The sequence below is a fragment of the Xenopus laevis genome, chromosome 1S (genome assembly GCF_017654675.1).
Source record: "Xenopus laevis strain J_2021 chromosome 1S, Xenopus_laevis_v10.1, whole genome shotgun sequence".
NCBI classification, from domain to species: domain Eukaryota; kingdom Metazoa; phylum Chordata; class Amphibia; order Anura; family Pipidae; genus Xenopus; species Xenopus laevis.
Genome location: NC_054372.1, coordinates 140,561,549 through 140,579,148, shown reverse-complemented (window position 1 = coordinate 140,579,148; position 17,600 = coordinate 140,561,549). Strand labels below are relative to the sequence as shown.

At 40.2% G+C, this 17,600-nt stretch overlaps 1 protein-coding gene across 1 annotated transcript; it reads left to right on the top strand.

Moving 5' to 3' along the window:
- Positions 1–11,389: 11,389 nt before the first annotated feature.
- Positions 11,390–17,390, top strand: rplp0.S (ribosomal protein, large, P0 S homeolog). The gene is given in 8 exon segments (NM_001086665.2): positions 11,390–11,408; positions 13,522–13,628; positions 14,817–14,992; positions 15,072–15,159; positions 15,242–15,388; positions 15,551–15,736; positions 15,823–15,963; positions 17,195–17,390. Coding segments are annotated over 7 exon segments (948 nt in total). The 5' UTR covers positions 11,390–11,408; positions 13,522–13,574; the 3' UTR covers positions 17,351–17,390.
- The last annotated feature ends 210 nt before the right edge of the window (positions 17,391–17,600 follow it).

Here is a 17,600-nt window from a genome sequence, read left to right as displayed (position 1 = left end):
CTGTGAGATTTGTTAAACGCAACTTGCATTGTAACCAGCTTAATGATCTTTTTGACACTTTTTTCATCCATGAAGATAACGGCAATAAAATTTACAATCATTTTGTTTTACGGAATCTATTGTTTACATTTTTGTTACGTTAACTCTGTGTAGTTTGTGTAGTGCACATGATTCTGTGTAAGAAGCAATCGACAAAGACCTAGCAGCATAGCAAACTGTAGATTTTATCCTGTCATAAAAATATCTGTATTTTCACAAACATAGTTAAGCTAGAGAGGGATAGATTTGTAAACAAGGACACAGCAGGTTGAATCTTGCAAAGGAAAATATACATTTTAAGGAACATTGTAAGTGTGTATGTATATGTATGTGTGTGTAATAAATATATATAGATAGACAGGGAAAGAGACTGAAAATACAACATAGACTGACCTGCACTTCGGCCTACGTGGTTTATATTACCACATGCTGATGCAATTAAATAAGGAAAAAAGCGGAGCACTGAAGAGACCAGTATAAAGATTAAAAGTAGAAATTTATTTAGTAGACATAAAAACTCCAATTACAGCAGCAAAGCATGGACCCTGGCTGCCCGCTTAACGCGTTTCATGGCTCGCCACCACTTCATCAGAAGCTCTGATGACTAGCGTAAATTCGCCAGCGTGACATCAATTTGTTACTTCACAGATTTACTAACGGGTGCTGGCGAAAGTACGCTAGTGAAGAAGATAGACTCTAGCGCAAGTTCGCACACCAACGCCAGGCGAATTTTCGCCAGGGCAAATTCACTAAGAAGTTGATTTTACTGGACGTTCCCTCTTACGCCAGACTTGCCTTCGCCAACTCAGACCTGGCAAGGTGCAATAGAGTAGAGAGGACTTCAAAAAAAAAAATGTCCCAAAAAAACGCTGGCGTCTTTTCCATTTTCATGGGTGATAGCCTTCAAAATGAAAATTTTTTTTTTTTGGGTACCCTACTTTTCATAACATATGGCACATAAAATATACCGTGGGCTCATGTGTAGGGCAATAAAACATCTCTTATTTGCAGTTATTAAGGTTCCCTGGGCTTGTGTGCTTTTTTTGTATTTGCTGTAACATGTACGTCCATTCAAACTTAAGTTCCCGCCGTATGCAAATTTCGCTTTGCCTGGTGAATTTTCGCTAGCCAAACTTCGCTACCTTTAGCTTCGCTGGTCGCAACTTTGCATTTTAGTCAATTTGCGGAGCACTGGTGAAAATTCACCAGACGAAGTGCTGCAAAGCCATCGCTGGCGCAACTCCACCGGTTTGTGAATTTGCCCCAGGATACCGAACACCAGCGAAATTATGCTCAGCAGTTTGAAGTTGCGCTGGCTAATTAGCATACGGCGTGCAGTTCAAGTACAATGGCCATATATGCTGCAGCAAACACATTACACTACACAAGGCCAGGGAACCTTAATAAAATTATATAAAGTTGTTATAATGCCCTACACATGTGCCCACAGTATAGTTTAGGTGCCATATGTTAGCAAATGTAAGGGGAAAGGAGGGTACCCCAAAAAATATTTACGATCTTTTTCAGTCTATCACCCTTTAAATAGGAAAAAAACAACAGCGTTTTTTTGGGACTTAGAAAAATTTTCAACTTTTTTTTTGAGGAACTTCTATTTACTCTATTGCACTTTGCCTGGTCTGAGGTGGCGAAGGCAAGTCTGGCGATAGAGGTAACGGTCAGTAAAATCAAAAACGTGGTGAATTTACTAAAGGGCAAGTGGCTAATGCTGGCGAAATTATGCCAGCGAATTTACGCCAGCTACCGTTAGTAAATTGCCGAAGTGCCAAAATGACGTCACTCTGACTGAGCCACTTGCCCTTTAGTAAATTTCCCCCTATACTGGGTCTGACAGAACTAAATGCCTTGCCTACAAAGGCAATAAACAATTGGTAGTTGCAGGTTGACATTGTATATTAAGGGGTAGGATCTTGGTACCCTTCCCAGTTTGCACCCACCACCTATCTGGTTAGCACACAACATGCGTCATAAATGAAGATTATAGAGCTGCAAAACCCAGGCATTCTTGGCAAAGAGACAGCTTTTGCATACTGTTTAACATCATAAATCCTTATAAAACCAATAACTGCTTGAAAATAATACGACCTATGTCATGATTATTACACTGTATTATGATCTAATATATTTTATTATGGCCTAATACATTGGTACTGTTAATGGTTCCATATAGCTTACACCAAACAGTTTTTGTCACATGACCTGTCATGATGACCTCACAATACAGCACAGAGTTGTTGTTGGGGGAAATCCAGTTTTCTGTCCCTGTTTAGTCACGACCTGTCATTATGACATCACAATGCCAAAGAAGTATATATAAACGTCACAGCTGCATTTGTGTCAGTCTACATTAAGACTTGTGACTGGCAGAGGTGAGTGTATTTTATAGCAATTTTAAATAGATTTTTACCTGTATTTATTGGTTAGTAAGTGTGATTTATAGAGATTTGTTGCAAAAAATATAAAATATTATGACGTCAGTACATTAGCATTTAATTTGTTAATATTTTATGTGATATACAATAACACAATGCTATCACAATACACAGGGTATATGAGGTACTGAATCCACTGTATTGGGATTTGCCAAATATATCTACAATTTCTCTATGTAATAAGGTTGAAGACAATTGAAAATCCAAAGTTTAGGCCGTGAAGCCTTTTAGTGCCACCAAACATAGAAGCCTCATATAGCACACAACAGCATACAGCTGTTGAATCAAAAAAAAAAACAAGTGCTGGTATATTCTTATGTACATAAGTAATATTATAAATGTTGAAATCATTTCAGATGATGCAAGCCTTGTTTTTTTTTTGGATTTCATTTAAGTTTAAATATGAAAATTAGGATTGGATTCATTCTGATCCGTTATCCAGAAACCCGTTATTCAGAAAGCTCTGAATTACGGAAAGGCTGTCTCACATAGACTCCATTTTATCCAAATACTCCAAATTTTTTAAAATTATTTCCCTTTTCTCTGTAATAATAAGTAGCTTGTACTTGATCCCAAATAACATTGAATTAATTCTCATTGGAGGCAAAACCAGCCTATTGGGTTTATTTGTTTACATGCTTTTTTAGTAGACATAGGGGCAGATTTACATAGGGTCGAATATCGAGGGTTAATTAACCCTCGATATTCGACTGCCGAATGTAAATCCTTCGACTTCGAATATCGAAGTCGAAGCATTTACCGCAATTCCTACAACGAAGGAAAAATCATTCAATCGAACGATTAAATCCTTCGAATCGAACGATTCAAAGGATTTTATTCCATCGATCGAAGGATTTTCCTTCGATCAGAAAATTGTGGGGACCTTCCCCATAGGCTAACATTGGCCATGGTAAGTTTTATTTGCCGCAGTAGGAGGTCGAAGTATTTTTTAAAGAGACAGTACTTCGACTATCGAATAGTCGAACGATTTTTAGTTCGAATCGTTCGATTCGAAGTAGCCTTATTCGACCATTTGAAATTCGAAGTATTTTTTCTTCTATTCCTTCACTCGAGCTAAGTAAATGGGCCCCCTAATGTATGAAAATCCAAATTACAGAAAGATCCATTATCCAGAAAACCCCAGGCCCTGAGCATTCTGGATAACAGGTCCCATACCAGTATTCAGAAAATCTATGGTAGAATATTCGGTATATAAAAATAGCTGGATTTAGTGTTTTTCTAGCATTTATCAGTATATATAAGGAATATAGGCCTTTTGCCTCTTCTTTGGTTGGTTTTGCAAAATCATTCAATGTTGCGCCTAATTCATACTGATGTTACATCTTTCTATTACCCAAACTTATTTCTGCAGAAAGGATTTTTGGAATATTCAATCATTATATAAAAATAATATATAGAAAATCAGTGACACACAAGTATGAACTTTATTCATGATAGTATAATCAGTTTATTCATACTTTGCAGCCAACTTTGAAATGGGTCAGTTTTCAATCTAATAGGTCCGTATTCAGCCAAATTCAAATTGTACGAATCTAAGTAATAGCACATTTTATTGAATTCGATTTGACGTTTTTCCCAAAAAAACCTTAGATTTTTCAAAGTCCACCATTTGACTCAAATAGCTTCTAGGAGGTCCCCAATAGGCTAAAACAGCAATTTGGCAGGTTTTAGATGGCGAATGGTCGGTCGCATTTTTAAAGAGACAGTACATGATAAATTTCGATATTCAATATATTTCAAATTTTTTTCAATTTCGAATCTAATTTGGACTATTATAATTCATACTCGAATAATATTTTTAGGTGTTGGTATATAGGGATGCAGCAAACCATTGGGTAAAGTTGCTATGCTTCATTACACTAGCAAGCAAAGGAATCAGTAGCTTTTGTAGGACGTTTTCTCACATTAATATAATAAACTCATTGAAACATCTATTTTTCTCCCTTTAGGCTTAGGTTATACCATGGCTTCTACTGGAAACATTTCTTTTTTTAGGCGAATTCTTAATCCTTTTAGAAAAACATGTATCATGCAAATATTCAATTGTCTTCCAAAGCATAACAAAAACAGAAAAGAGACCAGCACAGACAAATCTGAAGTAATTGTACAAGCTTGCAGCAAAGAAGAAGAGCTCAATAAAGACTCAACCACCTGTATAAAAGAGGAAGAGAGACAGATAGCTAGACCTGACTCCAACGTCTTTGAAAATCAAAGCGAGCCCTCCATTATCAGCTTAATGGAGAAAAACCCCAAAAGGAAAAAGAAGCGGGGTAAAAAGAAACAGAACAGGAACGATGACTGGATCCCTGAACTCAATCTGAAGCAGCAGCACAAAAATAAGCTGCAAGGTACTGAATTGCTGGATGATGCAATAATTGATGCAGCTCAGAACCTGCTTAAAAAGCAATTTAATTGTGAGGGACTTCAAAGCAGCCTATTTTCCAAAATGCAATTTTATCCTGTTTATGGCCCGTCCGTACAGATTCATCATGACAGGAAAAATTGGTTGACAAGCTGCTTAAAACCACATCACGTGGAGATTGCCGACAGTTCTGGAAAACGTTACCTTACGGATACACTAAAGAAACAAATAAGGGAATGTTATGGAGGAGCAGTGACGTGTGATCCTGTAAAAATGACAGCAATACTGGATGTTGATCAACAACCAAACCGTTATGACTGTGGGGTTTATGCTATTGCCAACGCATATGAGTTCCTTGCCAATGGAAACCCCACCTGCAAGTACGATAATAAGGAAATGAGAAAACACCTCAGTCATTGTTTTGAGAGAAGAGAAATAACTGCATTCCCTAAAATAGATAGCTTGCCATGGAACACTGTCTATCATAAAAGTAGAGGAAAGATAAGGAATGCACGGTGAAGACTAGTGATGTACGAATTTCTCCCGATTGTTGACGCAATCAACTTATCAGACGCGCATCCAAAAAAATGTTGACGCGTTAAATTCGCTGCGAATTTGTGCCAGGCGAATTTATTCGCCAATCACTAGTGAAGACCAGCCAATCAATATATTCTCCCAGGGACATTTCAGATGGAATACTGAAAGAAAACTTTCAGCTGGAAATTGGATAGAGCTTCATAGAGGAATGAACTAAATGTTATGGGGCTCAATAGAAGAATGTAAAAATCTAAAATAAACTCTAATTAAAATCTAAGTGTGTAATTTTGTGTCTATTCAATATGGATGTGATTTGGACATGATCCATTATTTTGACCATGATAGTGAGTAATGGCGTGAATCAAGAGGGCGCCTGCATGTGCATGGGATTCTGACTATATCAGAAGAGTGGGATGCTGGTAACCCCTAAAATGCAAAGATTTCCACCACCCGATTGCTGACTTAGGCAAGAGCCTTTGTGGTCTTCCCACAAATCAGGGCCTAAAAATGGCTTCTCACTTTTGTTACTGGGAGGGAGGTAGGTGTCTGGGCTGTGTGTCTTAATCAATACATGTGGTAAAAAAAAGCCTACAGTCTAGAAAAGGAAGTCAGTTTGAGGCTCCAATGTATGAAATAAATACATTCAAATTCATTCAAATTGACACTTTTTTAAAAAAAAAAATTTAGGTAAGGTATATTCAGATTGTTGAGCCTTTTTTCCCTTGTAAAGCAACAGTCCACTCTTACTTTATGGCTGAGATTCTTCTGTTAACACGTGTAAAGGATTCTGTGCTGTCTAGCAGCAGTCCTGTCCTGATTTGTGATGTAGAATGTATCTACACAAAAGAGGAAAAAACGAATGAAGGTTTCCTTCCTAATAGTCACAATTCTAGTAATACAACTAATGATGCATGGTTCAAGGGGAAATTCAAAAGAGACTAGAACATGTAATGATAAACACATGTCCTGAACCGGATGGTATTCATCCCAGAATAGCTCTGTGATTGCCAAGCTTCTTTACTTAATTTTTCAGGTTTCATTGAGGTCTGGCATGGTGCTAAGAGACTGGCGACTGGCAAATTTTTGTTGAAAATTTTTCTAAGTCCCAAAAAACGCTGGTGTGTATTCCTTTTTTCTGAGTGATAGCCTGCAAAAGACCGTCATTTTTTTTTTGGGTAACCGGGTTCCCCCCTACATTTCCTAACATATGGCACATAAACTATACACCGGGCTCATATGCATGGCATTATAACAACTCTATTTTATTAAGGTTCCCTGGGCTAGTGTAATGTAATGTATTTGCTGCAACATATTCGACTTTCAATTCCTGGCGTGTACAAATTAGCCAACGCTAGCGAAACTTTGCTTTGTTTGACGAAGTAATGCTAGCGCAACTTCGCATTTTAGGGAATTAGCGTTGTCCAGGTGAATTTACGCCTGGCGAATTAGACGAACCGGTCGCTAGTGAATTTGCGCCGCTTATGGAATTTGCCTTGTCATAATTGTCCTTCAATGTATTGTTGCAACAAGGTTGCCTCCAATCTGTTGTTATCATTTGCCATAATATTGATTTAAATGGTTTGTTGCTAATTGCCATTATGCTATAATGTTGCGATAAACGGCCTTTGCTAATGGCCACTATGTATCTCCTTCCATTTCCCTCTACCTCCTTTGTTTTTAACACTTTCACTACCCCTTTCTGTCCCTTATTCTTCCTCACATGCCAATAGCTATTATACCTACCCCTAGGAGGTTTCGAGACACAGTTTATATGCCCATTGGTCCTACATGTGGGTAATGACTCAAATGTGCCCCAAACTGTTCCCGGGACTATTTATCTCATACCAGGGATCATGGATCAGTTTCAATACATCAAAATACTTGAAGAGGTCATGGATGCCATCTTCCGGATCTCTGGTCTTTTTCAGGTCCTCTTCCTTCCCTTCGGCATTTTCCGGCAGTTTTGGTGCATGCACAGTTGCTATGAACTGGAAGACAGCTCCAACTGCGCATGTGCCATTACGGCACTCACACAAGAATACGGAGAATACTCTGCACCGATACGTGAGCAAACTCTTAGGGCCAATTTCAGGGCTAACAAACTAGGCAGGGGGAGTGGGGACTACCTAGGGTAGTAGGTAGGGGCTTTTCTTATGGGGGGGGTCAATCTGCTTTAAAGGCATTAATAGAATCTGTCTGGCAGGGAATTTTACAACCTCACTGTGAAGAACCAACTACACTGCTTCAAATGAAAGTTCTGTTCCTCAGTGACTTCTCATTCTGTTCTTTTCTGTGGGAAAAGAGACCCCCCACTATATGTTAATAATGTCCTCTAATGCACTTGTAAAGTAAACATGTTCCCTCGCAAGCATATTTCTCCATAGAAAACTGCAAGCTTGAAAGTCTACCCTCACAGTTTAATTCTTCATTTTCTTCCACCAGTTTAGTTCCACATTTCTGCACTCTCTCCAGCGTATTGATATCCTTCTTTAAGGATTGGAGCCCCAAACTGCACTGCATACTCAAGGTGAAGCCTTAGCAGGGATCTATAAAAAAAGGCAAAAATATGTTTTCATCCCAAGTTATTGCCCTTTTTTATGCAAGATAGTACAGGTATGGATATCATTCGGCCTGTCGATCGGGCTGGCTGGAAAATTTTGACATGATACCTTTTAAGGCACTGGAACATCGGCCATTGTCAGTGCTGAATTGTCAGATACAGGCAGAATCCTATTGTTTCTACCTGGATATCTGATGATTCAGTTCTACATGTAAGTATTGAATCGAACAATCTTTCTTGAAAAGATCTTTTCCAGGCTAGATCATAATTGTTACGTCTATGACCACCTTAAGTTTACATTAAATAAACCCAATAGGCTGGTTTTGCTTCCAATAAGGATTAATTATATCTTAGTTAGGATCAAGTGCTTTTTTTATTATTATAAAGAAAAAGGAAATAATAAAAATTTGGATAAAATGGAGTCTATGGGAAACAGCCATTGCATAATTCCAAACTTCCTGGATAACAGTTTCTGGATAACGGATCCCATACCTGTACTTTAATTGAGTAACTTTGGATTTATCAATATTGAACCTCATTTGCCAATTTCCTGCCCAGTTCTGTAATCTAGTCAGATCTCTGTGCAAAGTTTTACTCCACACTTCTCTTTAAAATGGCCCTGGACTAAAGAAACATAATTTGAAGCTCTTATTATTTTGACAGGGGAAGTGTATATTGATCAACTGTGCATATATCTATGCAGTAAATGAACGAATGACCGTTCCATGTATAATAAATTAGCTAATGTTTTGCTCTTTAGCACATTTAGTCATATTTATAAAACTTTCTCTAAATGTTGGTAATGTTGTTGGTTGGTAGTTATAGTTTCATTCCAAAATAAAAGTAGCTTTTAATACTAGCAAGTTCCCACTAGTAACAATGTGTCTTACTGCTTCTCCCCTCCAGTGCTCTTGAGTTGATGGATAGCTTTTCCCAAATGCAGTTTTCAGATGTTGGCACACATTTATAATGGGATTCAGATCTTGATTCATAGCTCTTCAGTTCAGAACAGGCCAGTGTTTTTTGTTGCCATTACTGTGTGCTTTCTAAAGTGCACTTGGTCATTGTTCTGCTAGAAGACCAATGATGTTCAATAGAGGCAGAGTGTTATACTGACACTGGCTTCAAGGCTACTGAATGCCTTGGTAATCTCTTGATTTCATGAATACATGTATAGATTTAAGGATCTCACTTCCAGAGAGGCAAAGCAAATCCAAAACATCAATAAACCATCTCCATGTTTGAATGTAAGGATGTTGTCCTTTGCTTTGAAGTTCTAGGTAGATATAATTCTAAAATTAAGTAATTGGGTTGTGTTGGGCAATATGCATACAATCTCTTGTGTAATATTGTTAGTGTGCCTTGGGTAATATGTTCACAGCTGACTGTACTTATTCCTGAATGAACAAATTACAGGGAGACAGGTGTACACAGACGTCACGTGATTCTTCTCAAACCCAGTGGACTCTTCTGCATGAAGGCAATATAGATACAGAGGGCTGTAGTCAGGGTTATAGTGGGGGTACTCTAGTCAGGCAGCAGGGGCTCCAACGGAAGGGTATGATGACAGTGTTATTCCGGGGGTTGTGAAGAGGGCAGGGTCAGGGTCTGATGGGGCAGTCAGAAGAGTGACCACTCATACGGGACCCATTCTACTCCCTGGCAAAACCCACTGCCCATGGGCCGATTGGGGGAGGCCCTGCCTGCTGAGTATTATGGGGCCCCATAATTACTGATAGCTGCCCTGTAGATGAAAAAAACCCCTCCAGATTTGTGGAAAGGCAACCAAGGCCCGGGCCTAGGGTGGCATGGTGCCCTACCCCACCCACATTGGTTCAGAAACACTGGGGATGTGCAGGGGATATGATAGTTTTTAAATTTTCCCATGCGCCAATCTTCATTGTCCCTATGATGAAAACTTGCGTACATAAAAGAGAGGGGATGGGGGCACCGAATGTCAGCAGGCCTAGGGGTGCCCACTATGTAAGTCAGGCCCTGCCCCCCCCAAAGTATTTCCTGTTGTCTCGCCTTACTCACACTATTCCCTTCTTTTGAGCCCAACTCCTACACCTACTTATTATAATCATTGAACCTATCCTAGACGTATTCTGCCTCTCACGCCTCCCTTCTGCCCTATGGAAAGGCGTAGCACAGGCGCACGTTTTGATGGGGCGCTGCTACCCACATACAGAAATCATTTTAGGACATCCTCAGGGGAAATCGCTCTCCTGCATGCAATCTCCTAAAGCAGAGGAATGCAGCATTGCCTGCTTTTTCTCTCACCCATCCTGAAAGGCGGCAGTCGCACCCAGCACCGGATTTCAATGTCGGGCGCCCCTAGGCCGCACGGTCCGACCAGGCGGCCGCGTGGTCCTAGCGCCCACCTCCCCTTCCCAGCGCGCCGGCGAAAAAACGCCGGCGCAGCTGCTGTAATTGCATGGGGACGCACACGTCCCCATAATGCGGCTGGGTGGCATGCCGCCCCTATTTTTTTGCCGCCCTAGGCCCGGGCCTATGCGGCCTTGCCGCAAATCCGGGCCTGGTCGCACCTCCTTCCTGGGTCCTCCCTCCTCAGCCTTCAGCTCTTCCTCCTCAGGCACCAGCAGTCAGTCCTCCCTCCTTGGTCCTCAGTACAAATGCCTTTCCGTCCTCAGCCATCAGCCCTCCCACCTCAGCGTGGCTTAGGAGCTGAGGTCTGAGGCGGGAGGGCTAAGAGCTGAGGAGGAGAGCATTTGTACTGAGGGCTAGGGTTGCCACCTGGCCGGTAATAATTATGCTTGATCCAGGGGAGGGTTTACATAGTGGGCACCCCTAGGCCCACTGATGTCTGTTGGCCACGTCCCCTCCCTTTTATTCGTGCAAATTTTCATCATCAGGACCAGACCAATGTGGATTGGCACACGGGAAATTAAAAAAACTATTTTATCTCCTGTGTATCTCCAGCGTTTATGAACCAATGTGGTTGGGTAGCATGCTGCCCCATAAATTCCTGCCATCCTAGGCCCCCTAGGTGCAGGAGTGTGTTCTGATGATGTCCTAAAACGCGTTCCGTACCCACTAGCCTACTTCATGCACAGATGACGCGCATTTTTTGCGCCTACACATAAACATTCTACTGGAAAAAGTTCCAAAACATTCTATTTCCAGTGTCAGGGTTCATTATAGCGCTTTCGGCTTACTACAATTTGGCGCAGCTCCGCTAGGAGAGCTACTGCCAGTTCTGGCGAACAGAAATGTGTAAGGTTCCTGTAATTTAACAGGCCGGCACCTAAAGTGTGTGACGTTTATTTCAACCAATAGTATTTCATCATACTGGGGGCAAAAACCAATCGCATTCTGATTCGCCACCATATCCCAGTACGATTGGCTGATGTACTAAAATATAAAAACTATCTCGAAAGGGTTCGGCCCTTTTAACTTTTCGGAGCCCTGGTGTGAGGTATGGTGTTAGGCCTTGATTTTGGCGTACACTAATACGAAGAGATTATCGGCATTAGCGACAGGTCACCTTCAGCAAGTCACTCGCTTAGTGGCAGCGGTTTACGGTTTCTAGTGACGCGTGTGTCGTTCTTGCAGCGTGACATTGTACGCTCCACGTGCTGCTCTTGTTTTTGTTACACTCTAAAGTCACAGCCTCATGTGTTCAGTCGACTCTTAACAATTCAGCTGTAATTAATCATTTGTAGGGCGGATGTTGTCTCATTGGCGGATCTATAGTTGGATTCACTGTATCAAGGCTCACTGTAAAATGGCACAGGGCAAAACGTGTAAAGCTTTGTGAGTTGGGGGAAACCATCTGATAAATCCATGTGTTTATTACATATACGTCAGATGAACAGATCTGTGGACCCGTTAGACTTTAGAAGTAGTCCTGTGGGTGAATCGTGTTATCGAGCATTTAGTGTCATTTGAGAAGGTGAAGCCAGTCTGTTGCTGGATTTAAAATCCAATATACTTTGTCATTGGATGTAGGGAATTGTAGTTGGCGTTGGATGCACACACAGTTGGAGATTGGACAGACTAGGATTTGTGACAAAGAATACCCCATTCTGGTTTTATGGGAAGAACCAAGTTATTGATTTTAGGTTATTTAATTGAAATCATTTTAAATAAAGTAGACCCTTAAATAACCTGTTGCTTAGTCATTCTCTCAAATGAGTAAATGTCTTGTTTTCCCTTTGGCAACATTTTATGATGGTCCTTTAATCATTTAGTCCTGGTGACAATGAAACTGCTTATTTGTGTTACTGTATTAAGATGGCCATACACGGAGAGACATCACCAAACAAGCGGATCTCTCCCCAACAGGGCCGCCATCAGAAATCGCAGGGCCCCATACGCCAAAATTTCCTGGGCCCCCTGGGCTGTGCCCACTGCAAGCCCCACCTACAGGTCCGCCCTCCCCACCACACAGTAAAAAAAAAACAAAAAAAATATTGGTGGCTAGGGTTTCCACATGTTAATAAAAAATAAAAAGATATTGGTGGTTAGGGCCCCCCATAAAAAAACATTTGTGGCCAGGCCCCCCCCATTAAAAAATATTGGTGGCTAGGACCCCTCATGAGAAAAAAAAAATTGGTGGCCTGGGCCCCTTCCCGAAGTCAGCATCTCTCAGAAAGATGGGGGGCCCGGCTAATCAAGTAAGTGTGGCGTGGCGGAGGCCCCCCTTACCCTCGGGGCCCCCTACAACTCTCCCCCCTGCCCCCCCCCTGATGGCTGCCCTGCTCCCCAATATGCCAACACTGAGGTGGGCAATACTGGGCTGATCCAACGATCAGATCATAATGCTGCCAATACGGACAGATACGGCCGCGATCCAACCGGATTTTTAACCATGTCCGATCGACATCTGCCCGACTAGCGTCCAGGTATCGATCGGGGGAAGCCCGTTGGATGGCCCCATGCAAAAGCCGATAAGCTTCCGACTTAGTCTGTCGGCAGCTTTTATCGGCCCATGTATGGCCACCTTAAGACTGTATGTCATGGTGGAATGCTTTGAGTTCCAGTGCAGTATATATAAACCTTGTTTATATGTTGAAATAGAAATGACATAGCCACACCATGCTAAATTGGTTACTGTTTATACAGTAATATGTTTATTGCATTGGGCCATTCTTAACAAATCGTTTTAACTGTTTTCAACAATTTTTTTGTTGCCAGTACAATGCTGTATGCATTGCTAGAAATGACTAGGTTCACCATTGTCTCCAACTAACGAATTATCAGCGTATCCCCAATCCTTGCAATAGTAGGCACTCCTTCCAAAGGTCACACCGTATAGACCTCAAATAACATCAAAAGAAAAGTAGTGAAGGAAGCCATAGACTGCAGAGCTCTGCTGCGTTAGTGCTTTATTATACACTATATGTGTATAATAAAGCACTAATGCAGCAGAGCTCTGCAGTCTATGGCTTCCTTCACTACTTTTCTTTTTAGGTTCACCATTGACTGGGGTGAAAGGGTCGAAGAATAAAAGAAGAGAAATACAATTGCTGTTTTTAAAGCCGTGTGCAGATGTGTTCAGTGCTCTAATTCTTAAAATATCTTTTCAGGGAATATCTGGTCTTTAAACCCTTTTGTGGCAATCCTTGGAAGCACTGACAAGATGCCCAGGGAAGACAGGGCTACCTGGAAGTCCAACTATTTCCTAAAGATCATTGTAAGTTTCTGCATGCACAGTGGGCACTACAACTAAAGTAAATGTTTACCCAACTTGAGAATGTATTTTAAAATCATACATGTGTTTGTAAAAGCACCCAAGATGAGAGTTTTAACAAAGAACTTTTAACCAGAAAGGCACATTTCAGGAGAACAACCGTTCTTAACAGTCCATACAGGGTATGTTCCAAATTAAAGGGCACCTGTTGGGTAAAAAATGTTATTCCCAACCAAAGGTGCGGGCTAATAGAGCCCGCATTCCGGTTGAAGATAACAGTTTTTTTTGTTTTTTTAAAAAATGCCAGCGCTACGCTACCTGAACCGGACATAACAAAAAAAAAAAAAACTACTGTTATCCCCAACCGGAATGCGGGCTTTATTAGCCTGCACTTTTGGTTGGGGATCACATTTGTACCAAACAGGTGCCCTTTAAAGGTCATCACCAATGGCTAAAATCAATAACCGTTCACCCATGACCAGATTGCCTTTTAAAAAAAAAAAAAGTGCTGGGCTAGGGTACTTTAGTAGTTTTTCCCACTCCAAAGCAAGGAAGAAGTTTTGTATAAACCATGGTGGCACAGGCAATACCTGGTGGCAGCGAAAAACATGTGTTTTTTTTATATATATATATATATATATATATATATATATATATATATATATATATATATATATATATATATATATATATATATAAAGCATATGTTACAAATAAGCATTCTACTAGGCCAGTTTACTTGGCCTTCTCATAAAACTGTATAACTAAACATACTGTAACAATTACAAATAGTAAGTCATGTTTTCCATATTTTATGCTAAACCATTTTGGGAACACAGACTCTATATGTTATTCTTCCTGCAGTGCTTCATACTGAAGAGCTAGTACATGGGTGTATTTTGGCATTCCCCTAGCTTGTCACTAACCTTGAGTTGGTGTGCCCCCCCCCAAAAAAAAGCCCATGCTTCTATTGGGCCAGATTTTATGAAGCTGGGCATGGGCCTATATTTCAAAATTCATTGATGGAAACTGTTGACATCATGTTGGATACCCTTGTCTTAATTTAACAAAGTCCTGTTTTAAACCATAGATTTAACATTTTTATATCATTTAAATATCAATTGTTCTCTAGAGTTTAATTCCAACTCTCTTCCCACATTATAATTATCTATGTTGACTGTTTTGTTTTAGCAATTGCTCGATGATTATCCAAAATGCTTCATTGTGGGGGCGGACAATGTTGGTTCAAAACAAATGCAGCAGATCCGTATGTCCCTGCGTGGAAAAGCTGTGGTGCTCATGGGAAAGAACACAATGATGCGCAAGGCTATCCGTGGTCATCTGGAGAACAACCCAGCTCTTGAGAAGTGAGTGACATTGTATTTTGTGATACTTTTGATAAGGTTCTTATTGCTATGAAATTTTAATGTTTGTTTACCTTTACAGACTTCTTTCTCACATCAAAGGTAATGTGGGCTTTGTTTTCACAAAGGAAGATCTCACCGAGGTCAGAGACATGCTGTTGGCAAATAAGGTGAGGAAAGAATGATCTAAAGTCTTCCCTGAGTTCATTATTACAAAACAAGAGTTTGAACACCTTTCATCTTCTCCCATAGGTGCCTGCCTCTGCCCGTGCAGGAGCGATAGCACCTTGTGAAGTCACTGTGCCCGCTCAGAATACTGGACTGGGCCCTGAAAAGACCTCCTTCTTCCAGGCTTTGGGAATCACCACGAAAATCTCCAGAGGAACCATTGAAATCTTGGTTAGTGAAACCTTGCTGAGCTTTTAATAGTTAATCGAAAAAGTTCCCAACTGCTAAAGTGGTCTGTTTATAATTGTCTGTTTCACTTTTCACTTAAAATAGTATTTACCACCACCATCAAAAATAACTCTCTTTAATGTCTTGTCAAACCAATTTCTTTAGAGTGACGTGCAGCTAATCAAGACCGGAGATAAAGTGGGTGCCAGCGAAGCCACACTCCTGAACATGTTGAATATTTCTCCATTTTCTTATGGATTAATCATTCAGCAAGTGTATGACAATGGTAGCATCTATAGTCCTGAGGTGCTAGATATCACTGAAGAGGCTTTGCATGTTCGCTTCCTTGAGGTAAGGACTTTGTTGGAAATGTCAGTTGTTTGTTATTATTTTGGTTATAAATCTGCAACTACATTCTTATAATGTTGTCTTCCTAGGGTGTTCGCAATGTTGCCAGTGTCTGCCTTCAGATTGGTTATCCCACCGTAGCCTCAGTGCCTCACTCCGTCATCAATGGGTACAAGCGTGTCCTTGCCATTGCAGTGGAAACTGACTACAGCTTCCCTCTGGCCGACAAGGTGAGAACAGTTTAGAAATATAGGTTTTGACTTTAACATATTCTGCTACAACATGCAAATATGTAATTGTAAATCATACCTTGTAAAGGGGTTTACCACTTTACACGGCACCCCCCATAGAATGTACAGCACTGAGGTGGTAGATTCTGTGTTTCCAGAAACAATACTGGCTTATAGCCTAAGTAATTGAAAACTTCACAAGTGAGGGGTCTGTTATATATGATGCAAAATGGGGGTGTTATATATAAAATCTTGTTGATGTTTCAATTATTGTTTACTATGCAGTCACTGTTTATTAGGTTTTCTTTAATAAGGCGTTAAGGGGGGGGGGTGCCTGTAATTCTGTGGTGCTGTAGAGATCTTTAAGAGTTTATGTGGTTACAATGAATTGAAATACTCTGTTTACTGGATGGATAAGAGGTAGTGGTGTTGGGTTTTGTTCCCGCCTTGCATACAAAAATTTGGTTATGATCACTGCAATTAGTAATATACCTAATGAGTTTATTTTCTTTCATATAAAACAAGGGTCTGATTTATTGGTCTACAATAGCTGATTTTAAAATGAGGGGTCTTTCATTTCCTAACAATGTTTAAAGGAAAGAGGTGGTTTACCTTTTAAGTTAAATTTTAGTATGTCATGCAATGGCCCGTTCTAAGCAACTTTTCAATTGGTTTTTATTTTTTATAGTTTTTGAATTATGTGCCTTTATCTCCTGACTCTTTCCAGATTTCAAATGAGGGTCATTAAAAACAAATGCTCTTAAAAACTAAAAAAGTCTTAAAAACAAATGCTCTTGAAGGCTACAAATGTATTGTTGTTGCTACTTTTTACTGCTTATATTTCCCTTCAGGCCTCCCCTATTCATATTCCATTCTCTTATTCAAATCAGTGCATGGTTGCTAGGGTAACTTGGACCCTAGCAACCCTATGGCTGAAATTACAAACTGGAGAGCTGCTGAATTAAAAGCTAAATAAGTCAAAAACCACAAATAAAAAAAAAATTGCAAATTGTCTCAGAATATCACTCTCTATATCATACTAACAGTTAATTTAAAGGTGAACAACCCCTTTAAGTTGTTAGCCCCAAAAAATCAATGGATGTCTAAGCATTTTTTAATCCATGAATCTCATTTTGATCAGCAATGCCCTCAATATTGTTTTAGAAACAAGGTGATAATTTAAATGAATTGCATGTCTTCAATACATTATCTGTTTGCATTCACTGTGTAGGTCAAGGCATTCCTGGCAGATCCATCAGCCTTTGTTGTTGCTGCTCCTGCTGCTGTGGCGGCGGCTGCTGCTCCTGCTGCTGAAGCCGCAAAGGATGAAAAGCAAGAAGAGTCTGAGGAATCTGATGATGATATGGGATTTGGTCTCTTTGACTAAACTTTGATTGTTCCAACATAATAAAATAAAGACTCTTACAGCCTGTTTTGAGTTCTTGACATACCTACTTGTTTGCACAGCATAGTGTAAATAATGAACAATTCATGCTATGTAACGTGACTAATTTTTTCGAATTTAAGCCTCAAGGCAGTTTTGCAGTATAAGGGCTTTTATACATGGGTGTTTTTTAAATGCACAAAAGTGTCTTTATCCGTTCCATTATTCAACTGGTTCTGATAGGGTGTCAAGT